Source organism: Vespa velutina, chromosome 19 (assembly GCF_912470025.1).
Source record: "Vespa velutina chromosome 19, iVesVel2.1, whole genome shotgun sequence".
In the NCBI taxonomy this organism is placed as follows: domain Eukaryota; kingdom Metazoa; phylum Arthropoda; class Insecta; order Hymenoptera; family Vespidae; genus Vespa; species Vespa velutina.
The window spans coordinates 3,964,142-3,989,554 of NC_062206.1; the positions used below are offsets into that span (position 1 = coordinate 3,964,142).

Genomic DNA, 25,413 nt, shown 5'->3' on the forward strand with positions numbered 1-25,413 from the left:
TAATATTGTTTATATTGTGCGAAACGAAACCATCAAGACCAGTACGTCAAAACCAGCACATCAAGACCAGCATGAAACAGGATAAATCTTGCAGGTGTCGAATGTTGGAATTTTGGACATTTAGAGTGACAAAAAAATTATAATAGATACAAAATATGTCAGAAGTGAATCCTAAACATATGCTTCATAGTGGCATTTTTCATCCCGTTTTAAGACTATGGCAATCTCCAAACGTAGAAATTACTGCAAATAATCTCATGTATCCTATCTTTGTATCGTAAGTATTCCTACTTAACCTGTTGGTTTTTATAACTAATGAAAATGTTTATTTATATTTAATGTGGTTTTAGTTCTATGTAAGTCTTATAATATTTGTATATATTTCTCTTTTGATATAGTTGATCATATAAGATAATTAAAATATTATCATTCAATTTACTTTGTTACATAATATTTCAACAAAAAAATATACACTCTTTAGTCATTAAAAGTATTACTATAAGAAATTATTGATTAGTAATAAATTTATTATAGATAAAAATAAAAGGATTTCAAATTCATTTTGTGTACTATACATTCTTTTTTTTTCTTTTCTTTTTCTAGCGACAATAAAAATGACAAAGAACCAATTAGTAGTATGCCTGGTGTATATCGTTATGGTATTAATCGATTACACGAGGATTTACAACCATTAATATCAAAAGGATTGCAATCTATATTATTATTTGGCGTCTCAAAACATTTAGTAAAAGTAAATACTTTAGATTTCTATTTATTTATCTCCGACAATCATATCGATATATATTTATTCATGTAGGATCATGTTGGCTTTAATGCCGATAGCAAGGAAAATCCTATAGTTCAGGTGATACCATTGATAAGGCAATGGTTTCCAAATTTAGTAGTAGCATGCGACGTATGTTTGTGTCCTTATACGATTCATGGTCATTGTGGTATTTTAAATGATGATGGAACCATTGATAACGGTGCAAGCATTAAACGTATTTCTGAAATTGCAGTCGCATACGCAAAAGCTGGTTTGATTTTTTCTTTAAATATAACACAATAGAATTTGAATAAATAAATATTTATTTATTATATCTTATCGTTATTATTTATTTGTTTTAACACAAAACAACAGGTGCCCAAATAGTTGCTCCATCTGATATGATGGACGGTCGAGTAGGTGCAATAAAAAAGCAACTAGTTGTGGCTGGACTAGCAAATAAAGTTGCTGTATTATCGTACGCAGTTAAATTTGCATCAGGATTTTATGGACCTTTCAGAGATGCATCTCAGTCAGCCCCAAAATTTGGCAATCGTAAATGTTACCAATTACCACCAGGTAGTAATGGATTAGCAGCTAGAGCTGCTGTAAGTTTTATCTTATCGTTTATATTATAGTGTTTTATATCGTTATTTTAACTTAACATTAATAACTTTTTTCTTTTAAAAGGCCAGAGATATCGCAGAAGGAGCGGATATGATTATGGTCAAACCAGGATTACCTTATTTAGATGTAATTAGGCACACAAAAGATGCACACCCAGAGTATCCTATGTTTGTTTATCAAGTCTCAGGAGAATATGCAATGCTATATCATGGCGCACAAAATGGTGCGATTAACTTGGAAAATGTGCTAAATGAAGTTTTACTATCTATGAGACGAGCAGGAGCAGACTGCATCATAACATATTTTACTCCATTAATTTTAGATATGTTAATGCCAAAAAGCAAATATTAATAATTTGAAAATTTTTCTACAACGATGTTGATAATGGTGATTATGAAGTTGATGTGTCGGTTATTTTAATCATTTCATTATGCAATTACTGCAAAAAAGAAAATAGTTAAACACTACGTTGTTAGTAATAAGTAAATGATTGTATAAACAAATATTCTACAAGATTAATATCTGAAAATAAATTGTAATGATCAGTTGAAATAATAAGAATATTACATCGCATTTTTATTAATACAATTTTGCCTATCTTGAGATATACTTACATTATATTTAGGTTATGGTAATTTATGGCAATTTATCATTACACGCATTAATATATACCATTATTCTACCTAAACTACAATTCAATTAACGACGCGTATTATATTAGAAATACAATAAGAAATATTAATCAAAGTTTAAATAAAGGAATTAATCAGTATACTTAAATTGAAAAATTTCTATGTATGTCACTTGAATTGATGCTCAATTTTTTTCTATTTTTTTAATTTCTTTTTCTCAAAATTTAGGTTCTCCATTACATCGCAGATGATAATGATATATTTTAATTGTTATATTATTACATGAAAATGATTAGATACAATTTTATAAAGGTTTACCATCGGAATATAAAATGATAAAACACGTCTACGTTTCGTCCGAATTTTCTGGAATTAAGATCCTGTGATGACGTGGGCCTATAAACGTTGGCCAACTCTATAGACGAGAACAAATAGCTTTACTTTATTCTCTTGTATCGTACCAATTGTAACCAATCGGGGTGAGCCACGACGAAATCTCACCGTTAATATCAAGGCGCTGATTTCAGTCTGTAGTCAGTCAGATTCTGAATTGCTTTTGAGAAGTTTGCTTTGCTGAGGGACTACCTGAATTCTACTTTCGGTGGAGAAGAATAATACTTATTATTTAATTGGTATATAATCATTTTTTTAACAATAAGTAATTTTTGTTTATTCTTTCTTAAAATGAAATACTTTCCTTTCAACAAAACTATATTTTGATTCGCGTTATTTTAAGACAAAATCTTTCCTTTATTGTGCCACGTATCGCTATTACATTCTGTCTGGAATATATCTATATACTTATTTGAAGAATAATTCTGATGTACTTTTGCTATTTTTTTTTATATTCGTGTAAATATTAATGTTTCTTACGTTTAAATATTAATGCTAATTACGTTTCTTAACGTACACACACACACACACACACACACATGTATGTAGGTACGTGTACAATTTTCGTAATTTCAACAAAATTTTCAAAATCTTATCGTATTTTAATTTTATCTACTCAATGAACATTTCTTCCAATGTCACTTTCTTTTTTAACCAATCAGTGTATTCAAGTACATATTTTTTATCTTTTATATTAAACAAGCAGACGCCAACTACAATTTCAAATTTTGTACACATTTATTTCATATATTAATCAAAGAATATGTTGAATTATTGATTAATTCTTACAATAGTATTCAAATTAACCATTTCTTCTTTATCTTATATCTTTTTATGGACAAAAAAGTGAAGAGATAAAATGTAAAAAATAATCAATTATAATTTTCATTTAATCCCCAGAAAACATCAAGTAAACTCTTAAAAAATGAAAGGAGCAAAAGCTCTACTATTGCTAGGGCTAGTTACAGCCCTTGCACTTGCTAAGGAGGAAAAGAAGGATAAAAAAGAAGATATTGGGACAGTGATAGGGATTGATTTAGGTACCACATACTCTTGGTTAGTACGAATATGAATAATAGATTTTAATTAATCAATAAAAAAAAGCATTAATAAATAATACATCAATAGTACATTCATAAAAAAAAAAAATTGTATAAAATAATAATGAAAGGGTCATTATTAATAATAAATAATATTTTTAGCGTTGGGGTATATAAAAATGGACGCGTTGAAATTATTGCCAATGATCAGGGAAATAGAATTACTCCCTCGTATGTAGCGTTTACTGGTGATGGGGAACGATTGATCGGGGATGCAGCAAAAAATCAATTGACTACAAATCCTGAAAATACAATTTTCGATGCAAAACGTTTAATTGGCCGTGAATGGACAGACACCACGGTGCAGAACGATGTTAAATTTTTCCCATTTAAAGTTATTGAAAAGAATAACAAACCACATATAGAAGTTCAAACTAATCAGGGAAAAAAGATATTTACACCGGAAGAAATCTCTGCTATGGTTTTGGGTAAAATGAAGGAAACGGCAGAAGCATATTTGGGCAAAAAAGTTACCCATGCTGTTGTAACTGTTCCTGCATATTTTAATGACGCACAAAGACAAGTAGGAATAATAAAATTATTAACAGAACAAATATTATACGAGTACTCTACATAAATTATTTATATTTCTGTAAATTTTCCTTTGTCATATTGCAGGCTACAAAGGATGCAGGTACTATCTCTGGACTCAATGTAATGAGGATTATTAATGAACCAACGGCTGCTGCTATAGCTTACGGTTTGGATAAGAAAGATGGAGAAAAGAATGTTTTGGTATTTGACTTGGGAGGCGGTACTTTTGACGTTAGTTTGCTCACCATTGACAATGGTGTCTTTGAAGTTGTTGCTACTAACGGTGACACTCACTTGGGAGGTGAAGATTTCGATCAGCGAGTTATGGATCACTTTATCAAATTATATAAGAAGAAAAAGGGTAAGGACATTCGAAAGGATAACAGAGCAGTCCAGAAACTTCGCCGTGAAGTTGAAAAAGCCAAGAGAGTACTCAGCGCGAGTCATCAAGTAAGTATATGGTTTTAATACTACAATTATATTATTATCGTTTCTGTTAATCTTAATAATATTCGTTTTTCATGCTACTAATCTATTGTATAATATGATATATAATATGTATTTATTTTTCTCATTATCTATATTGTATTATTAGGTGAGAATAGAAATCGAATCATTCTTCGAGGGCGAAGATTTTTCAGAAACTTTAACACGTGCTAAATTTGAAGAGCTTAATATGGATCTCTTTCGTAGTACTCTTAAACCTGTACAAAAAGTATTGGAAGATTCTGATATGAGTAAAAAAGATGTACATGAAATTGTTCTTGTCGGAGGATCAACCAGGATTCCAAAAGTACAACAGTTAGTAAAAGAATTCTTTGGAGGTAAAGAACCTTCAAGGGGTATTAATCCTGATGAAGCTGTCGCATATGGTGCTGCCGTTCAAGCTGGTGTTCTTTCGGGCGAACAAGATACAGATGCGATCGTACTTTTAGATGTTAATCCGCTTACAATGGGTATTGAGACTGTAGGAGGTGTAATGACCAAGCTCATTCCAAGGTATACTTATTACTGATTTTAGTACGTTAAGTTCGAAGAGATTATTATATATCAAATCGATACGTTATATATTAATCTATTATTTTTTCATCTTTTTCAGGAATACTGTCATCCCTACGAAGAAATCACAAATTTTCTCAACTGCGTCGGACAACCAACATACTGTTACGATTCAAGTATATGAAGGCGAACGACCAATGACCAAAGACAACCATCTTCTTGGGAAATTTGATTTAACTGGAATTCCACCGGCTCCCCGTGGAATACCTCAAATAGAAGTTACATTTGAAATCGATGCCAATGGTATTCTTCAAGTTTCCGCGGAGGACAAGGGCACTGGAAATCGAGAAAAAATAATTATTACCAATGATCAAAATCGATTAACGCCCGATGATATTGAGAGAATGATCAAAGATGCTGAGAAGTTTGCGGATGATGATAAGAAATTGAAGGAAAGAGTAGAGGCTCGTAACGAACTCGAATCTTATGCTTATTCGTTGAAAAATCAACTGGCCGATAAAGAAAAACTTGGTTCTAAAGTCACCGATTCGGACAAAGCGAAGATGGAAGAAGCGATCGACGAGAAGATTAAATGGTTAGAAGATAATCAGGACACGGATCCGGAAGAATATAAGAAACAAAAGAAGGAACTATCGGACATAGTACAACCAATTATAGCTAAATTGTATCAAGGTGCTGGTGGTGTTGGTGTACCGCCAACTACAGGTGAAGATGATGATGATTTAAAAGACGAACTATAACCGTTCAAGAGTCGACGAAGCGTCTTCGTTCTTATTTAGACTGAAATAATCCACTTTCTATATGAGGAATACATCAAGGACCTACTAATATGTGTCAGATGATAATGTCTTCATAATGGATGAATATCGGAGACAAGTCGAAAGGTTTCAAAGTCTTACACACCACACCATACACACACAGTGATCTATCATAAATCGATATATTAATTGACTCTCTATCATACATATTTCTTACAAGGAGCAATAATGCTTCTTCATCTTCTTCTCTAATCAAGGAAGGAAGAAAGAAAGACAAAGGAAAAAAGTAATTGATACATCTAATAATGGAGAACTTACTTAAAAAGTTCTTAGATAAGACTCCACGTATTGTTAATTTATTTTAATTGTTTTATATGTTTGTTCTTAAGTGTAATCTATAAGCCAATTGTATAACTGATGTGTTTCGAATATGCAGCAGTATGTATGTGAGTATGATTGAGTTTAAAGATGTTTACAATTTGTAATTATATATCCAAGAGAGCGAGAGCGAGAGAGAGAGAGAGAGCGAGCGAGCGAGCGAGAGAGAGAGAGAGAGAGAGAGGAAAAGAGAGAGAGAGAGGAGGAAAAGAAGGAAAAAGAAAAAGTAACCAGAATTATAGTACTGTGTACAATACAGGTAATGTGCAGGTGTGAGAGCGCGTCATGTATTAATACCATATATGTACTAAACTACATAAATAAATACATTTTTTCAATAAAACTTAAACTTTGCTCGACGCGTAAAAACAACCGACGAGGAAAATAATTATTTTCATTATTTTCGACAATTTATTTATCCCTAAATAAGAGAGAATGCATGGACAAGGAATTGATTTTTTTATAATTTTTTTACTTTTTCATCTATCTATTTATCTTCCAAAATACAAAGCTAACGAATGAGTAACTGTAATACACGGGGCCTAGTTTTGCTGTGTAGTCTTTTTTGTTTTTTCTGTTACATAAGTAAATGTAGAAAAATAATATTAGTAGTATTTGTTTCATTTTTTTAAACATTTTTTTTCTTCAATATTGACTCAATATTGATTTGATTTATTGATATCCTAAAGTGTAATCTAAATGATAAATACTCATTAATTATGGAGTATGAAATTAATATATGATATTGCTGCTAAGATAACACAAGATATAATATTAATTATTAACATAAGATAGTTTCATAAAAATATTTTTTTAGATTTCAATTTTTACTATTTATATATGTCATCTACATTTTATTACAACGCAAAACACTGTCAATTTATAAATGGCAAATGAAAATTTTCTTATATACGGTAAGGCCAAAAAGTAGGCATTTTTTGTGTTACGAAGCATGAATTCAAAGTTCACAAAATTGATGTTAAAGAATGATAAAGAAGAGATACTATTTTATCATGCATTTTTAGGTATTGTGACACATATTATGTATCAAATAATACGTGCATATATATATACGTATACAGTACAACTTCGTAGTTCCCATTGTATTGCTTCAAGCATTGTATACACATTATAAACTGTAAACAAGTATGATTTTTTACTAAAAGTAGTTTTAAAATAGTAACATAATTGTAACTCTCATAATTGTAATTTTTCACTCTTTTATCCCCAAGGAATATAGTGTTACTTATATCAATTACTTGTAAGAAACTCAGTATCAATAAGAATTAAACAAACATTTTGAGATTTTATTATTTATAGAAATTATTTGCTCTTTTTCTATCTTTCATTCTTTTCCAAACTAGTATGAACACATTTAACACGCATTGGTTTATTTTTAATAAGCTTATTTTGCCTTAATAAAAACAACTGTATGAAACTGTATGTACGATTTTCTACTTTTCCAATATCTACCTTTAGGTAACGGCATATATATTTCTTTTCATACTTTGGACAAATGATAACATTTAACGTATAATGACGTTTAAATATTGTTACGAATTAAATGTAATATCCATAAAATATCGTTACATCAAAACTCTTTTCGATCTTTATGTAGCTGTATAAGTATTATTACTCTTATAAATTTTGCAGGAAAAATAAAGGTTTCATTTACTTCTTTCATATTAAAATAGAATCATTAAGAGAAATTAACCATTTGATTCGCGAATTACCAAAAAGGGCCACAAGTATCACACGTGAATATTAAGCACTTAATTTAAATTTCTTTCAAACCTGAGAATACATTCACGTTGTACTTTTTAACATTATCTTCAATGTGTTTTTTCTTTATATTTGGTAATTCAAGGATCAAGAAAGAGCTAACAATACCATTGTATTCTATTCTATGTTATAAACAAAATTGTGTATTATCATTTCTATAGATATTATTAATCAACAAATTAATGGACACAGTACGCCTCTGGCAATTTGCTTATCCATTTCTCTAGTTTGAACATGTTTTGTGTATCACAGTATTATAACAGTAATGTATGTAATATTTTTTATTTAAGTTGTAATTACTTTGGATATGGCAAATATGAAATATAACTGTTAAATTATACTAATATAACTATAAATTCTTTGGAGCTAAATGCATATCACAGTGGGAGAATTTTCGATGCTCTATTTCTTTTTAATGCTTATTCGAATATTCAGAAGCGTACCAGTCGTCATCAAATATATCATCTTACAGATAATCATTTTAAATCTACGTATCTTATTAAAGATATTACAAAAAGCTTTACCGCCAACCAGTGGAAATAAGCAAGCAATAAAATGAAAGTAAATATATTGTTTCTTACTTTTTGTTTTATATATAAAACAAAAAGTAAAACAATTTATATATAAAAATGCACCATAGATTATTTTAGATACTAGCATTGTATCTAATATCCAGTCTTATTCTAGTTTTCTTATTGAATTAACTTTTTCCTGATATTTTTTCTCGTTTTTATAATGTGTAAAAAACTATGAGAAAAATAAAATTTTAAGCATGTGAATTGTAACTGCATAATTTAATTACTTTTCTAAGTACTCATTTTTTGAATAAGCAAATCGATAATTGAATTGCATTTTTTTTTTCGATTTTAACAAGAAACGTATTGGATTCTGTGCTTTATGTTCTGTATACCTTAAAATCATTCTATAATAAGATTATCTTAGCTACTAAAGGCATGCAGTAAATATCGTCATTGATTTAACATTAATATATTAATGAGACAATAGAAAATTCTTTTACTCTGTTATGTTTTTCTTTTTCTTTTTTCTATTTCAGGAAAAAAACAGAATATAAAAAAGTTAATATAATGTAATTAATGTTAAATACCATATCCCGTCACAGGATTTTCTAGTACTTATAAGTCCAGGCATTGATCAATTAAATTAAAATAAAAGCTTTTAGATTCATTTTGTATAGTATTGCATCAAGCATACTGTTTTAATTTGAAATTTTCTCTATTTGTAAATGACTTTCTTGATTTCTTAATAAGATTTTAACATTATTGTTTCATAATTATCAGCAAATTTTTCTCCATCTCAAAAGGCACTCTCATGTAGTGAATTATAGAAAAGTTGCGACATATAAGATTATTATGAAAAATCATGTAGAAATGAGAAATGAATTTTTGTAGAGATTTACCTTTATAAGAATTGCCGCATTATAGTATTTCATAATATTTAAAACGCACAATTTTTTCTTCACGAGAATGGAGTTAAATCATGTGTGTACATCATAGTATACAAATAATTGATCTTCTTTAAAAGAGTGACGTTGCAAAAGCTTGTATAACCATTGGTACGGTTGCATCAAAACCATAAATTGTTAAAATGTTTCTGTTGTATATATCCTCTTTGTATGCTTTCGAAGAACAGACAACGCAATTTATTAATCTACAAAAAAATATTTCATATCAAGCCTTATTGAATGAGACAAAACACAAGCGTACAAGTGGATAATTAAAAATCAAATTCTTACTTTGTATGTGGAAGGTTCATTTGTTTTCTATAGTCTTCAAAGACCTCTTCACATTCGTTGTAATCTATTATATCGTCTATGACATTAATAAATACATCATACTGATAACCTTTTTGAGAAGCCCATATAATTGGGCTACTTAAGCGAATTATGTTATTTGGCATAGGTTGGTATACACTTATTAGCGAAGAAAAATAGAGTGATTGATCCAAATTGATAATGTGAACGTCGATAACATCAAATGCAGCAGCAGTGATATCCTTTTCGCATCGAGAAAGTGTATATGCTATTAAAAAACCAGCTTCTGCTGCATTCACATTTCCACTACGCCATGTAGGACACTTCCACATTATTTTGTTAGCATTAATCGTTATCATGTAACGCAAGCCAGTCGATTTGAGATTCTGTAAATGTAAACTCATAATAAAGAGTAATTAATGGCGCGTCATAAATATATGTAAATATATGTAAATATATGTAAATATATATATACACAGACACATATCAATATTATGAAACTTACCAAAACTGAAAGTTCGAAAGCTTTGTTTAGTGCGTTTATAATCTTAGAGTTTGGTTTCGGCGGAGGAGGAAACGGTTTCTTTGCTTGTTCTTTCATTTTTCGTTTCTCGTATGACAATGGCCTTTGAAAGATACATTACTCGTTAATAACTTGATATGCTGATCAAAGTGATGGCTAGAACCATCACTGTCAACCCTAGTGTAAACCTACATATTGTTTTAGTATCAATCTACATATAAAATAATGGCATTATAAATTGTATGATATAGAAATGATGCTATACATCTGTATAACTTACTTTCCAGAATTTTCATAATTTTTTAAAATAATATAGACAAATATTGGATGTACATTGCTGCTAGCTAATCTTTCCTTATTAGTAATTTCGTCAATAATTTTTTCAACAGCTGGAGCATCTGTTTTCAATAATCCCAAATTGTGTATCCTTTGCAGATTACTCAAAAGTGTATGTAAATCCATTGACGGTATCAATGAATTCCAAATCTAGAAAAATAATAAAAGTTAAAAAGAGAAAATATTTATTTAAATAAATTTATATAGGAATTTTTATCAATGAATTCCAAATCTAGAAAAATAATAAAAGTTAAAAAGAGAAAATATTTATTTAAATAAATTTATATAGGAATTTTTACACGATACCTCTGTAGATTTTAACATATGACCAGGAACATGATCTAATGTTAATTCATATTTTTCTAAAAGACCAGCTGCCTGAACTTTGTCGTTGCAATGTTTGAAATCTTCAATTTTTTCTATATAATCAATCAATTCTTGTACATCCAAGTTATCGCCAAATGATTTTTTAGTTTTTTCCAAACCATGCATTATATATTTAAGTATCACTTCTTTTTCTATTTTAAACAATACATGTAATGTTTAATATATATATCACTATTGCTAATAACATCGTTATTTATTTCCTGATCGCTGTTCAATTGCTTGCTTAATACCTGGTGTATCAGGATGCGGATGTGAAAGTTTCACTATATCCTTGTGCTTCCAGCCATATCTACCTTTACATCGTGTTACACATTTTGCCAATTCTAATGGTTCCTTGGAAAGGTACCAATTATTAACAGCTTTACGCAATCCATGACCCCACCCATGGCTTGGCTTATAAGGGTGGGGCATTGTAATTTTACGTTTACTTAGTTCAGATGCAAATTTTATAAATAGGATAAAATGTTCTGGCAATGAACAAATTTTTCCTACAATTGCATAAGCGGCATGACGTAAACTTTCACTGTAAACTTGTTTGCTACACACTGCTAATGCGAATATTAATGTTTCAGAATGTGGAACAAGATTACTTTCAAATGCCTATAAAATAACAAAATAGAATCATTCTCATAAATAATATAGTTAATTTTATTATATCTTGAAATTACCTTTAGAATAATTTCAATGGGCAATAGTTGCTTATTTTCATCTGCAGCTAATTTTTCTATACACCCGACATTTACTGCTAAAAAATAATTATGGGCAAACAAATTTCCTGGATGATAGAGAGCAAATTCTTTTCCAACATATAAAAATGCAGACATTTGTTCTTCGGACGAATGAAAACTAAACTCCATTTCTTTAAACTCTTTGTTTGGCTTAAAAGCTTTAGTTGCATCCATTTTTCAACGTACTGCAATAAAAATAAATAAATTTGATAGATTGCAACTTTATAATATAATGTATAATATGTAAATGTCTGAGAAAATATCCTGTATCTGGTTTATTATGAATGAAAAATATTTTCATTTCAACGACGTTAGACCTGTCAATATGACCCAATGTCCCGTTAAATCTATTTGTGGGATTTTAATGACAAAGGAAAATTTTAATGACATAATCCTTAAAAAAAATATTTGCATAGACATGGTACGCACTTGGGCAGCAACTATATCACCATGATTAAATATTCACATATTCTTACCTATAATAGGAATACACAGAGAATAACGCTGCCATTACGGAAATAGATGTAGTCGCGACGTGGAAATTATATTCTTTAAACATATATTGCGGTCGGTAATAATCAAAGTAGTACCTAGTGTTCCAATCGCAATTACAAACGATAATAACTATTAATAAATATTTAATTATAAACAATATTACCTTATACCTATGAAGAAAACGAAGTTTACACCCAACGAACGTACGAACGAACTAACCGTAAACGATGATATAGGTAGATGTGCATACTGCCAATTATATCGGTAGCAAAAATAGCCAATAGACAATAATCTCTTGCAATAGAGAAATACGCATACCAACCAATCGGAGTTGAGTTTTAAGTATATACAGTACAATAATGTTTACAAATTCTTATTGCAAAAAAGTATCGTAATACTTGAATTATTTTGTAAACAAATAAACATATTCCGAAAGTAGAAAATTCTAAAATATTCTATCAATAAATTACCGTTATGTATCTACATACCATAAATGTTAATGGTACTCTCTAAGTGAATAGAATCACACACATACATTGACCAATCATAAAGTACATTTAATTTCTGGCAAGCTGACGTAACCAATGAAAAAAGATAACCTGTTCAATCACTATGTAAAAAAGCACCTTGATTTTATACCTTCAATATATGAAAAGTAAAAAATATGAAATTGTTAAACAATGCGATAACTATGCACAGCGAATTTCATTATTTCAAGAAATATTGACGAATAATGGAGCGGTCATTTTGTATGAATATTATAGATAGCAAGAGGTAATTTAATGTATGCATTGGTTAAAAAAGTATAATACGTTGAAGAATATTTTTCTGTACATATAACGGTTATTGAGTGATTAATCAAAGATAAAAAATAAATAAAGAAACCACAAAGAAGGACGTAAATGGGCAGTGTCAAACAAATCTTTTAATCCACGTCATATTCATTATGCCCGATATAAAGAAATTCTTTTCATAAATCAACAGTTGCAAAGGGTATATGTATTATAATAATATATTTTGATGAGAGATAGATTCGTAGGTATTTAAATTGCAACGTGTTCCTCCGAAAGTTTAACGTAACTGATTGAAATGTAATGCTTAAAGGTTTATGCAATTTCTGCAAAATGATTGTTGAAATAAATGATCTATTCCAAAATCATTACGAAGCATTAGAATTTACTTCAACAGACGTATTTCTTATTTGTGTTATATTATAGTATACACAATTATTTGTTTTAATGAAAATTCTAATGTGCGTGTAGACATGGTTTATAATAAAATAAAATAAAATAAAAACGAAGTGACCTATACGAACGAATGTTCGTGGCAGGATGAAAAAGGATCGCTTTTTAACGATCACAAGTGCTATGAATAAATCAATATTCATAATAAACAGTCATATTTGTATAAACTACAAAGTAAAATACAGTCAAATAAATGTGTAGAATAAAGGCAAATTAATTGCTTTTTCAGTTTGCCAATTTGTCATATTTCCTTTTTCTGCCTTCTTCTTTTCTTCATCATTTCGATTTCTCCCTGGACATTCGGTTTGCCCAAATTGCGAATACAGCGAACATTTATGGGAAAAGATGTGTCATAATTAACAAAAAAGGGGGAAAAAGAAAAAAAAGAAAAAGAAACGAAAAGAAGAGAAAAGAAAGGAAAGGATAATAAGAAAAAATATGAAAATGGATTTCGAAGATACGGATTAACGATAGAATTATTTTCTTTAGAAGCATTTGCGGTGAACGATGCCAGGGCCAGACTCGTCGTACTCCTGCTTCGAGATCCACATCTGTTGGAAGGTGGATAAGGAAGCAAGGATGGAACCACCAATCCATACGGAGTATTTCCTCTCGGGAGGTGCTATGATCTTGATCTTGATAGTCGAGGGTGCGAGGGCAGTGATTTCCTTCTGCATACGATCGGCAATACCAGGATACATGGTAGTACCACCGGATAGTACAGTATTGGCGTAGAGATCCTTACGAATGTCGACGTCGCACTTCATTATGGAGTTGTAGACAGTTTCGTGAATACCGCAGGATTCCATACCCAAAAAGGAAGGTTGGAAAAGTGCTTCTGGGCAACGGAACCTCTCATTGCCGATAGTAATGACCTGTCCGTCGGGCAGTTCATAGCTCTTTTCGAGAGAAGTACTGGCAGCTGCAGTTGCCATTTCCTGTTCAAAGTCCAATGCAACGTAGCAAAGCTTTTCCTTGATGTCACGAACGATTTCTCGCTCGGCCGTGGTCGTAAATGAGTATCCCCTTTCGGTTAGGATCTTCATGAGATAGTCGGTCAAATCACGACCGGCCAAGTCCAAACGTAAGATAGCATGAGGAAGAGCATAACCTTCGTAGATAGGGACGGTATGAGATACACCATCGCCAGAGTCCAATACAATACCCGTGGTACGACCGGAGGCGTACAGAGAAAGAACTGCCTGAATGGCAACGTACATGGCTGGGCTATTGAAGGTTTCAAACATAATTTGTGTCATTTTTTCGCGATTAGCCTTAGGATTGAGCGGAGCTTCGGTAAGGAGAACGGGATGTTCCTCTGGAGCGACGCGAAGTTCGTTGTAGAAGGTGTGATGCCAGATCTTTTCCATGTCATCCCAATTGGTGATGATACCGTGCTCTATAGGATACTTTAGAGTAAGGATACCCCTTTTGCTTTGTGCTTCGTCGCCAACGTAGCTGTCTTTTTGACCCATACCGACCATCACACCCTGTAGTCATAAAAATAAGATTGTTATCCATCCATTCATTTTTTTTCAGGATACATTTGATGTTCGGTCCAATTTATTATTTACGATTACGTACCTGATGACGTGGTCTACCAACAATACTAGGAAAGACAGCTCGTGGTGCATCGTCTCCTGCGAATCCCGCTTTGCACATACCTGAACCATTGTCCACGACGAGCGCCGCAACATCATCGTCGCACATCTTGAAGGATTGTTATTAGCGTTTCTTTCTGCGAATGAATTAATGAAATTAATCGCTTTCTCTTTTCTTTTAAATCCTCTTATAACAATCACTTTGATAGAATACGGAAGTTCGATAGGTAGTTATTCATTGCATTTCATAGAGAAGAAAAACTGTTTATGTCGATTCTAGATACTAGGAAACGTTAACGAATCATTGAAATATCATTTTACTAGTCACTAGTTGTAATTAAATTTCCATGTAGCATGCATCATGGTATCCTTATATTTCGTCACGTAGCACCATGCAAGATTTACCAACTACACTTCACACAAATTTCAACACGGCGAAAATGTACGTAAAATTATGCCATTGGTTAGTACGAATCGATTGCCCGATACACTTGATCGCGATCACGAGAATCACAAAGTTGACGATCTATGCATAAGTTCGAAAGAAAAAGTAGTAGAAAGCATAGAATAAAAAGGAGATGTGGAAAAAAGAATTAGAGGAGCTGATGAAGAAGAAGAAAAAGCGTTGTCTAAAGCAAGGTAAAACGCAGGCGCAAGGTTTGCATTTTCCTTTGAATGATTTACCGTTCAGAGTTGGATGGCTCAATAGATCGGCGACGATCTCTTAGGGACGAACGTTGTACAAGAGACCGAAAGCGGCGAGTGGCGCATCGTCTGCTCTGTGGGGTACCTTTATCCATATCGGTTCGAAGCCGAAAATAGCGATCCGCCCCTTAGATGGAAATCTGCTGTACGTTAACGCGTGCATCGGTTCGCCGCCGCCGCCGTCACCGCCGCCGCCACTACCACCACCGCCGTCGCCGCCGCCGTCGCCGCCTAATCCTTAGTCGCCCTAAGAGCGACGTCGAGAGGGAGACGCGGGTTGTTACGACGCCGACGACGCGCTTTTCCCAACGGATCCCGAATCCAAATAAGGACTCGTTACAACGCAGGGCCGTCCTCCCCGGGTGCTTTTCACCTAAATGAAGGTACCAATAGATGATGGTACGCGTCCAGTTTACGCTTTCCTCCCTTTTTTAACTACCGTATTATTGCTTTTTTCTTTTTCTTTTCTTTTTCCTTTTTTCTTGTCGTTCTTTCGCTGTTCTTTCTTTGTTCGTTTCCTTGCTTTTAAAAGTACTTCTTCTTCTGTAAAAGAAAAGAGAAAAATGTAAAGAACAACATTTAAAGTAGGTTACGTTGTGAGATTCAGTCAAAGTCATGTGTCTTCGTCAAAATAAAATATCATTTATCTTTTACGTAATCATATATTCCTCTCATACTTATTAAACGATTTTATACAAGAATGAATCTTGAGTAATTTATATTTACATAAAAAATCATGTCGTATTAGTTATTGTATAATGGCCTAACGCAGATGATAAAGATGATGTAAATGTAAGATAAGACAGGTAGTTCATAAAACGTATTTGAAATAGAAATACTCGAGAGAATATTGATTGTATTTGGAAACACAATAATCTTCTAAATAATAAAAATAACCATTTTTTATTTAGTATTATTAAAATGTACGGGGCGACGAGAATTACTCGATCCATCATCGAGCTCTCTCCCCACTTTACCATTTTGTAGTAGCATCGATGTTGGCTGTCGATTTGTCGGACAGATTCGGCGAGTTTGCATTACTGAGTTTCAATCTCGAAACGGCGCGTCTTTGTTAGTTGCTAATGTTCTTTTAATGGTGCTTCCTTTGCATACGTTACGGTAACTAACTTAAAGAAAATTATTATGAAAAAATGGGTGCAAATTAATCATCATTCCGCCGTATGCGAACAAGTATACGAGGATAAATATCTTCTGAGATTAAAATTAAATCATTAACGACGTTCTCTTTCGTTAGCACTTTTGTGTCGGTAATAAAGCTTACATATGAAACAATTGTTCCTTGATAATTCGATTACGATAGATAAAATATTCGTGAGAGAGTTAGAATATAACGTTAGAATGTAAATTCTGTACATATACGTATCTTCTGCGTATCTTATTTCACTATGCAAAGTTCGAAAAATGTAAAATGACATCAATGTAATTTCGCTTTACACTTTAGACAAATTATAAATCTTGTATAATTTACCCAATTCCAAATCAAACGATCTTCTTCAAAATTATATTTGCAGATCGGATGATAAAAGTTAGCCAATGCATCCGAATGTTACCTTCTTCGTCAAATATGCATACAACGACTAAAATGTTACCTGGATTTTCATTTCCACTGGGCATTGGCTGATGGATCATTGTTAACCACATCGGTGAAAGATTTGGTGCATCATTAAGGACTTGGTAATTTAAAAAAAATCATTACTGACTCATCGTCCGGTGTACAGCAGTGTTTATGCATGATCGTTAGATTGAATTCTCCCTTGGGTAGATAGCCAATTATATCGTCTTCCTTGTAAATTATCCATATCTATATACATATGTAGAATTAGTTGGTTCTAATATGTAAATATTTAATTATACGTAAACTAGACTACTTTTAATAAATCCGTTTTATATACGGTTCCTTTAGCCAAATGTTTTTCCACTTACCTTGTACTTGAACTTCTAATATTTGTGAATATTAATTTTCTTTAATTTTCATCGTCCAATTAGTTTTCTTCTAATGCATATAAACCAAAAACTGACATATGAAAGTGGTAGCGGTATAGTACAAGTACAAAGGCAAATCATCCCAGTAATTATTGCACGAACTTTATATCTTTCGATCTATGATTCCGAATGTTTGCATGACAAAAGTTATAAAAAGCATAAAAATTATTAGACAGTTAAATATAATACATTTTCCTCAAAGAGATCGCTGAATATATTGTATAAAATGAGATGTAAAAGATGAATTTGTTTTTCTAGTAGTAAATCTAGATTTCATTACGTATATCAATCATAATTAAAAAATCTTGAATAAAATTTATCTTATTTAAATGTTATAATTTCAGAATATTATCAAAACGATTAATGAAACGATGACTTAATATAATATGCGTGCGAATAATGCGTATAAAGGGTAACAAATGAAAGATTACTAGTTACACCGCTGTGAAAATATAAGTCTGATTTATTCCATAGAGATAGAGATGTAGAAATTGTGTGTGTATATACATATATATGTGTATATATGTATATTAAGTATGTGTATACACATTCACACACACACACACACACACACACACATAATATGACGGTTATATTCAATTAGTGCCAAAAAGAATACTGATTGCTACTCCTAATAAGGAACTCCTTGTGGTCGTAGCTAAAAAGTACCAACAGTAAAATTGAAATAATCGACATGTAACTAGATGAAATAGTGCGGAATTTATGGGTGTATCTGCGTAGATAATATAGCAATAACAATCGTTTATATGAATATAATTGCTTAGAAGCACTTGCGGTGAACGATGCCAGGACCGGACTCGTCGTACTCTTGCTTCGAGATCCACATCTGTTGGAAGGTGGATAAGGAAGCAAGGATGGAACCACCAATCCATACGGAGTATTTCCTCTCGGGAGGTGCTATGATCTTGATCTTGATAGTCGAGGGTGCGAGGGCAGTGATTTCCTTCTGCATACGATCGGCGATACCAGGATACATGGTGGTACCACCAGACAGAACGTTGTTGGCGTAGAGATCCTTACGAATGTCGACGTCGCACTTCATTATGGAGTTGTAGACAGTTTCGTGAATACCGCAGGATTCCATACCCAAAAAGGAAGGTTGGAAAAGTGCTTCTGGGCAACGGAACCTCTCGTTGCCGATAGTAATGACCTGTCCGTCGGGCAGTTCATAGCTCTTTTCGAGAGAAGTACTTGCAGCTGCAGTCGCCATTTCCTGTTCAAAGTCCAATGCAACGTAGCAAAGCTTTTCCTTGATGTCACGAACGATTTCTCGCTCGGCCGTGGTCGTAAATGAGTATCCCCTTTCGGTTAGGATCTTCATGAGATAGTCGGTCAAATCACGACCGGCCAAGTCCAAACGTAAGATAGCATGAGGAAGAGCATAACCTTCGTAGATAGGGACGGTATGAGATACACCATCGCCAGAGTCCAATACAATACCCGTGGTACGACCGGAGGCGTACAGGGAAAGAACTGCCTGAATGGCAACGTACATGGCTGGGCTATTGAAGGTTTCAAACATAATTTGTGTCATTTTTTCGCGATTAGCCTTAGGATTGAGCGGAGCTTCGGTAAGGAGAACGGGATGTTCCTCTGGAGCGACGCGAAGTTCATTGTAGAAGGTGTGATGCCAGATCTTTTCCATGTCATCCCAATTGGTGATGATACCGTGCTCTATAGGATACTTTAGAGTAAGGATACCCCTTTTGCTTTGTGCTTCGTCGCCAACGTAGCTGTCTTTTTGACCCATACCGACCATCACACCCTGATGACGAGGTCGACCAACGATCGATGGGAAGACGGCACGAGGTGCGTCATCTCCCGCGAATCCGGCCTTACACATACCAGATCCATTGTCTACGACAAGGGCGGCTACTTCGTCGTCGCACATTGTGCTTTTTGTTCGATTTTAAAGATCTGCAAACAAAAGAAACATCATTTTATATTAGTTGGTCGTCGTAGTTTGTGGAAGTAGTTTATCACGCATAATGTTTTAGCTAAAGTCTTTCGCTAAATATTCCTTTCATATGTAATAGATTTGTATGTTATAATTCCTTTCATATGTAATAGATTTGTATGATTGTTTTGTTGCTTTAAAATATTTCTCAATAACGTTTTTAGGAATCATCGCTAGCCAGGATTGACCCAGTTGCCTATAAAACGATAGGCGAGCAGCTTCAGCATCGCAAAGTTATTTCTGTGCGGCGGATAGCTAAGTTTAGATGGACGACCAACGGACGCTCCCTAATAAGTTCAAGCAATGTTTATAGTATCCGACGTCGCCCCGGCTCGGCCGTTAAATGAAAAAACATAGCTCATATGCTTGTGCGTGCCAAAATTACGCTATGCTTTGAAAAGCATCGCAGAAGCGTATGCGGACAAAGACCTCAAATAAGTTTAAAATTATGCCTTGCTTTCATATTAATTAATTGCAATCCTGGAATGACTTTTATATCGAGAGATGGACAATCTAGTCGAAGGTAGCTTAATTACTTTGCGAGTGAAACATTTCTCTCTCTCTCTCTCTCTCTCTCTCTCTCTCTCTCTCTCTCTCTCTCTCTCTCTCTCTCTCTCTCTCGCTCTTTCAATCCGTTATTATATATTTTTAATAATAAATACTATTAATAAAAAGAAAGTAAAAGAGGGACAAAGTCGGAAAGTTACCGCATGAAAACTCATTCAGAGACATTCGTTAAACGCCAGATTTACGAACGCGTTGATATTTTCTTTACTTTGATAAAAAAAAAATAATCTTTGTCGAGAGTATCATTTGATTAAAATCGAGTTAATCGAACGATTTTTTCTTGAACTTAATTTTTGTTTCTATTCGATTTGTTAACATTTAAAGAAAATATAGTATATCAATAAGAACGGATTTTACAAATGAGAGATCGTTGGAATCGTATAAATGCAACGATTATCTAGATTGATGTAATATTAAGGATGAATAATTGAAATAAGATTGTTAGAAAGTATCTTAGGACTTGGTATCGTTTGGTATATACGTACCGTGCACGGGACAGAGTTGGAGTGGCGTCTGTGCCTTTGGGCGTCGCGACGTCGAATATATGCTCTCGTCAGTACACCCCCGCATTTTCGTGGAATGGTGCGTGCTCGACAGGCACGAAAAAGGCTTGCCTCGCGGGCGTCGCGACGCTCGCCGAACTAGGCGGTTGCGAGATCTAAGCAAGAGATCAACGTATAACTCCGAAAACTCCTACATTTCAATCCTTCTTATGATTCTTTACATAGTTAACCATTTCTTTGTTTTTTTTTTTATAATACATCAAATTAATTGAAATTGATTTAATACTTAATCTGATCCAAAATTCGATGCAAAAGAATCCAAACAAATTTATATTTTTTCTTTCTGATAGATGTGATATTTTATGGATGAATTTTTTGCACTTTAATTACTTATTGTTAGCTTCAGCTACATGCAGTGTGGAAGAATAATATTATTTTTTTCGTTTTATTTCCATATTTGTTGATAACGACATAATATTTTTCCTCTCTCTCTCTCTCTCTCACTTTCTCTCTCTCTCTCTCTCTCTATCTATCTATCTATCTATCTATCTATCTATCTATCTATTTTTCTCTTTTGCTCTCTCTCTTAAAAAAAAAAAATGAATCACCACCAATCAATTTTTTTCATCTACATCAATTTTCCAATTAAAAATCATAATTGCAAGTAGAGCTTCTTATCCAATATTTCTAAATGGATAATTCGTTCTTTTTATTAATTGTGAAAGTTTCTCTATAAGAATATCAACATATACTTTTATAGGCTATTTATTTACTCTAAAAATAATATCACATATATTACCGGGACATAAAATAATTTATATTTTTATTTGGCTTTAAGCTATTGTAAAATAACTTTCCTTTTCGTATAAAATAAGTAAATAAATATTTGCTATAACTAATTACTTTCATAAAAAAGAGCAAAGAATAACGAATAAATTAACAATTTAGCTGCAGAGCTTTATTTTTAAAGATGCGTGTTGATTGATCACTGATAAAGACTTACAAAAAGAATTTTTTTTTATAATTTCGTTTCTCTTGTACTAATATAGAGTACCATTTAGTAGTTATACTATTTCCACGCATGCACAAATATATAAATATTTTTATTTTCCAATGCTAATATGTGCATGCGTATTTTTATTTATATATAATCTGTTTAACCAATTAACTATGTACATGATCAAACAGTTGACGGTTGGATGGTGATTGGTGAAATTCATAAATATCATGAGAAGCTACTGGAAATCGATGTGAGTGACTGTTCGTAAAAATAGATTCCTCGTACCTAATTTGGATGGATGGGAGAGCCAAGTTTTGATAAAAGCTACCTCGTGCGGCGAGACAGCTTTTTTTGGACATTGCCTCGCAATTACTCAGATATGCTTTTACTCGAGAGCAAAACTATAGACTCTAGCGAAGAAATGATTAACAATCATGATGAATATATATCTATGTCAAATATATTATTGCATGCTTTAATTCAGTTTAATTTTGCAATCAGTTTCTAATTCGAGACCACAATTGGACGATAGTAAAGAACGTGATTATATAGGAAAAATTTAATTCTAATAAACCAAAAATAGATATTACGTAATGTGCGCGCACCTCAAGAATAATACAACATTTAACTGAATACGTAGAGACAAAATGTTCGTTAAGGAGGTTCTTAATTGCTTCATCGAATAATAAAACACCATTGAAACATACGTTAAAATCCTATAAATGTCTAAAGGATTATAACATCGGATATATAGGAAAGGATATAACATCGTGTTTTAGTATTAAATCATATTTATAATGTCGTGTGAAATTTATATTTAGGTTTATATTTGACATGGTTTGTCAATTGTATAACAATGCAACAATGATTTAGTATATAATATTTACAATGTAAATTATAATATATTCAGATGCACTTTAGAAGCCTTGCTTCGTTAATAACCAAGATAGAATGAACATGAACTTAATTGTACGATTACAGGCAATATAATTGACATTAAGATAGTAAACAATCTTAATGGTAATGTAATGGTCAACTAAGCGTGGCTCCTTCCAAAGTTCATATTAATAAAATGATTATCTTTGGAAATCTTTGATTACACTGACATTCGATGTGATAATGTTCCCTTCGACTTTCTTTCTTGCAAAAAGTTACGAACTTAAAATAGATTGAATAGGATATTTGAAAAAGAAATCCCAAGAAAATATATAATTTGATAATGAAAAGTCGAATGCTGATGTGTCAATGATTTTCTTTTGTAGTAGCACAATTGTTCGTATAAATATGATCATCATTCTCAATAATACTCCTAGACGCAACCAAGACGTTAATTCTTCAAAATCTGTGTCGCATTTCTGACACTGTTTAATAATGGATCTAAAAGCACTTGCGGTGGACAATACCAGGACCGGACTCGTCGTACTCTTGCTTCGAGATCCACATCTGTTGGAAGGTGGATAAGGAAGCAAGGATGGAACCACCAATCCATACGGAGTATTTCCTCTCGGGAGGTGCTATGATCTTGATCTTGATAGTCGAGGGTGCGAGGGCAGTGATTTCCTTCTGCATACGATCGGCGATACCAGGATACATGGTGGTACCACCAGACAGAACGTTGTTGGCGTAGAGATCCTTACGAATGTCGACGTCGCACTTCATTATGGAGTTGTAGACAGTTTCGTGAATACCGCAGGATTCCATACCCAAAAAGGAAGGTTGGAAAAGTGCTTCTGGGCAACGGAACCTCTCGTTGCCGATAGTAATGACCTGTCCGTCGGGCAGTTCATAGCTCTTTTCGAGAGAAGTACTTGCAGCTGCAGTCGCCATTTCCTGTTCAAAGTCCAATGCAACGTAGCAAAGCTTTTCCTTGATGTCACGAACGATTTCTCGCTCGGCCGTGGTCGTAAATGAGTATCCCCTTTCGGTTAGGATCTTCATGAGATAGTCGGTCAAATCACGACCGGCCAAGTCCAAACGTAAGATAGCATGAGGAAGAGCATAACCTTCGTAGATAGGGACGGTATGAGATACACCATCGCCAGAGTCCAATACAATACCCGTGGTACGACCGGAGGCGTACAGGGAAAGAACTGCCTGAATGGCAACGTACATGGCTGGGCTATTGAAGGTTTCAAACATAATTTGTGTCATTTTTTCGCGATTAGCCTTAGGATTGAGCGGAGCTTCGGTAAGGAGAACGGGATGTTCCTCTGGAGCGACGCGAAGTTCATTGTAGAAGGTGTGATGCCAAATCTTTTCCATGTCATCCCAATTGGTGATGATACCGTGCTCTATAGGATACTTTAGAGTAAGGATACCCCTTTTGCTTTGTGCTTCGTCGCCAACGTAGCTGTCTTTTTGACCCATACCGACCATCACACCCTGATGACGAGGTCGACCAACGATCGATGGGAAGACGGCACGAGGTGCGTCATCTCCCGCGAATCCGGCCTTACACATACCAGATCCATTGTCTACGACAAGGGCGGCTACTTCGTCGTCGCACATTTTGCTATTTTATTATCGCTGAAAGAAATATATTCTTTATTAAAAAATAAATTTTACGCGATAAATTCATTCGAAATCGACTGAAAAAGGACGCACCGATAGTGCGAATAAACTTATATATAAGAGTAAATTAAACTACCAACCGTGAGGGTGAGTTGCGGATGAGTAGGTAGCTGCGGAACGGCTGAGGCCCGCAAGCGCTGCGAAGCCAGATATAACGCTCGCGTACCGTACGCGATGCTACCGAAGATGGGCACGAGGGACGTCTCCAGGGCTGCCCAATAGTTCTACCCACGTAAAATGGGAAACTTACGCAGTGCTTCGACCGGGACAACGCATAACCGGGAAATCTCTCGAAGCTAAATATTCAAACATCGGGTATATCATTGGATGTTCGAGGGTGGACCTCAATGTTTTTTGGACATCCCTGACTGCTCGAGAAATATGCGTCAATCCCCACCGGCGCTTTTCTTCTGTTTTCTTCATCTTCTTCCGCTTCTCTTCCCATCTCGTCCTCCTCTTTCATTTTAGCTTCAACGTCGCTTTTCTCAACGGAACGGAACATCCAAATCTGGATATTAATGTAGAAAAACACTGAATGATTTCCACAAATTCCAAGAGAGGATTATAAAATTTGAATTGAATTTTCTTCTTCGTTTTAAGGTAACCTTATATTATATTTTTCTTAATGTTATTTTCATCATTTTATTCTATTTTATTGTAATATTAGTTTACATTATTTTTACTATCATGGTAATTTTAATGTTATATTTTTTTTCAAATATTTTTCCAGTCTTATTTTTATATTTTTTTTTAAATAAAAATTAAAAAATTAAAAAATTAAAAAATTAAAAATTATAATATAATATTATAAATTTTATAAAATAAAAAAATTATACGAAAAAGATTCAAGTTGTTATATATAAAAAATTAAGCTATAATCAATTAAGACTTAACGACAGAGAACAGTTACAAGTTTATGAATCTTTCTTACCATAATATTATATAAATAATATTAAAAGGAATAATAATTTAATGGAATTTCTTAACTTCATCCTATATATATATATACA

The 25,413-nt window shown here is 33.1% G+C and overlaps 5 protein-coding genes and 1 long non-coding RNA gene across 11 annotated transcripts; 2 read left to right on the forward strand and 4 right to left on the reverse strand.

The window, feature by feature from the left end:
• The first annotated feature begins 12 nt into the window (after window positions 1-12).
• On the forward strand, window positions 13-6,551 carry LOC124955713 (endoplasmic reticulum chaperone BiP). Of its 2 annotated transcripts, XM_047510557.1 has the most exons (10): window positions 13-277; window positions 604-751; window positions 818-1,037; window positions 1,142-1,374; window positions 1,457-1,692; window positions 3,391-3,474; window positions 3,621-4,041; window positions 4,137-4,502; window positions 4,648-5,051; window positions 5,152-6,551. In XM_047510557.1, exons 1-10 carry the CDS (start codon window positions 156-158, stop codon window positions 5,810-5,812), a joined length of 2,895 nt encoding a protein of 964 aa, XP_047366513.1. In that variant the 5' UTR covers window positions 13-155; the 3' UTR covers window positions 5,813-6,551. The 2 variants fall into 2 exon arrangements, with proteins under 2 accessions (XP_047366513.1, XP_047366512.1); XM_047510556.1 differs by lacking the exons at window positions 13-277; window positions 604-751; window positions 818-1,037; window positions 1,142-1,374; window positions 1,457-1,692 and adding an exon at window positions 2,515-2,657 and having other exon boundaries at window positions 3,319-3,474.
• Window positions 6,552-6,659: 108 nt separating this feature from the next.
• LOC124955714 (RNA-binding protein Ro60-like) lies at window positions 6,660-12,496 on the reverse strand. 2 transcript variants are annotated; one of them, XM_047510559.1, is made up of 9 exons: window positions 12,394-12,411; window positions 12,212-12,325; window positions 11,676-11,920; window positions 11,238-11,607; window positions 10,927-11,138; window positions 10,565-10,770; window positions 10,267-10,387; window positions 9,744-10,147; window positions 6,660-9,658 (listed from the first exon to the last, which is right to left on the reverse strand). In XM_047510559.1, exons 3-9 carry the CDS (start codon window positions 11,907-11,909, stop codon window positions 9,526-9,528), a joined length of 1,680 nt encoding a protein of 559 aa, XP_047366515.1. In that variant the 5' UTR covers window positions 11,910-11,920; window positions 12,212-12,325; window positions 12,394-12,411; the 3' UTR covers window positions 6,660-9,525. The 2 variants fall into 2 exon arrangements, with proteins under 2 accessions (XP_047366515.1, XP_047366514.1); XM_047510558.1 differs by lacking the exon at window positions 12,212-12,325 and having other exon boundaries at window positions 12,394-12,496.
• A 1,116-nt stretch (window positions 12,497-13,612) lies between these two features.
• Window positions 13,613-15,917, reverse strand: LOC124955720 (actin, muscle). Its single transcript, XM_047510575.1, has 3 exons — window positions 15,760-15,917; window positions 15,059-15,212; window positions 13,613-14,964 (listed from the first exon to the last, which is right to left on the reverse strand). Exons 2-3 carry the CDS (start codon window positions 15,182-15,184, stop codon window positions 13,960-13,962), a joined length of 1,131 nt encoding a protein of 376 aa, XP_047366531.1. The 5' UTR covers window positions 15,185-15,212; window positions 15,760-15,917; the 3' UTR covers window positions 13,613-13,959.
• LOC124955730 lies at window positions 14,949-22,638 on the forward strand. 4 transcript variants are annotated; one of them, XR_007102946.1, is made up of 4 exons: window positions 14,949-17,220; window positions 17,313-17,475; window positions 19,927-20,285; window positions 22,021-22,638. It is a non-coding gene; the product is annotated as an uncharacterized LOC124955730 (long non-coding RNA). The 4 variants fall into 4 exon arrangements; XR_007102948.1 differs by having other exon boundaries at window positions 14,949-17,048; XR_007102947.1 differs by having other exon boundaries at window positions 14,949-16,899.
• On the reverse strand, window positions 18,230-20,971 carry LOC124955719 (actin, clone 205-like). Its single transcript, XM_047510574.1, has 2 exons — window positions 20,815-20,971; window positions 18,230-19,722 (listed from the first exon to the last, which is right to left on the reverse strand). The coding sequence occupies exon 2, from the start codon at window positions 19,694-19,696 to the stop codon at window positions 18,566-18,568; it is 1,131 nt and encodes a 376-aa protein (XP_047366530.1). The 5' UTR covers window positions 19,697-19,722; window positions 20,815-20,971; the 3' UTR covers window positions 18,230-18,565.
• LOC124955717 (actin, clone 205-like) lies at window positions 22,624-24,642 on the reverse strand. The gene is made up of 2 exons (XM_047510573.1): window positions 24,484-24,642; window positions 22,624-24,358 (listed from the first exon to the last, which is right to left on the reverse strand). The coding sequence occupies exon 2, from the start codon at window positions 24,338-24,340 to the stop codon at window positions 23,210-23,212; it is 1,131 nt and encodes a 376-aa protein (XP_047366529.1). The 5' UTR covers window positions 24,341-24,358; window positions 24,484-24,642; the 3' UTR covers window positions 22,624-23,209.
• Between the last annotated feature and the right edge of the window lie 771 nt (window positions 24,643-25,413).

Coding starts and splice junctions, on each gene's coding strand:
- LOC124955717 (XM_047510573.1), bottom strand. CDS start 24,340: ATGTGCGACGACGAAGTAGCCGCCCTTGTCGTAGACAATGGATCTGGT.
- LOC124955720 (XM_047510575.1), bottom strand. CDS start 15,184: ATGTGCGACGATGATGTTGCGGCGCTCGTCGTGGACAATGGTTCAGGT. Junction 14,965..15,058: donor TTGGTAGACCACGTCATCAG/GTACGTAATCGT, acceptor TTATGACTACAG/GGTGTGATGGTCGGTATGGG.
- LOC124955714 (XM_047510558.1), bottom strand. CDS start 11,909: ATGGATGCAACTAAAGCTTTTAAGCCAAACAAAGAGTTTAAAGAAATG. Junction 11,139..11,237: donor TCCGCATCCTGATACACCAG/GTATTAAGCAAG, acceptor TGTTTAAAATAG/AAAAAGAAGTGATACTTAAA. Junction 10,148..10,266: donor CTTTCGAACTTTCAGTTTTG/GTAAGTTTCATA, acceptor TTACATTTACAG/AATCTCAAATCGACTGGCTT.
- LOC124955719 (XM_047510574.1), bottom strand. CDS start 19,696: ATGTGCGACGACGAAGTAGCCGCCCTTGTCGTAGACAATGGATCTGGT.
- LOC124955713 (XM_047510557.1), top strand. CDS start 156: ATGTCAGAAGTGAATCCTAAACATATGCTTCATAGTGGCATTTTTCAT. Junction 1,038..1,141: donor AGTCGCATACGCAAAAGCTG/GTTTGATTTTTT, acceptor ACAAAACAACAG/GTGCCCAAATAGTTGCTCCA. Junction 5,052..5,151: donor ATGACCAAGCTCATTCCAAG/GTATACTTATTA, acceptor CATCTTTTTCAG/GAATACTGTCATCCCTACGA.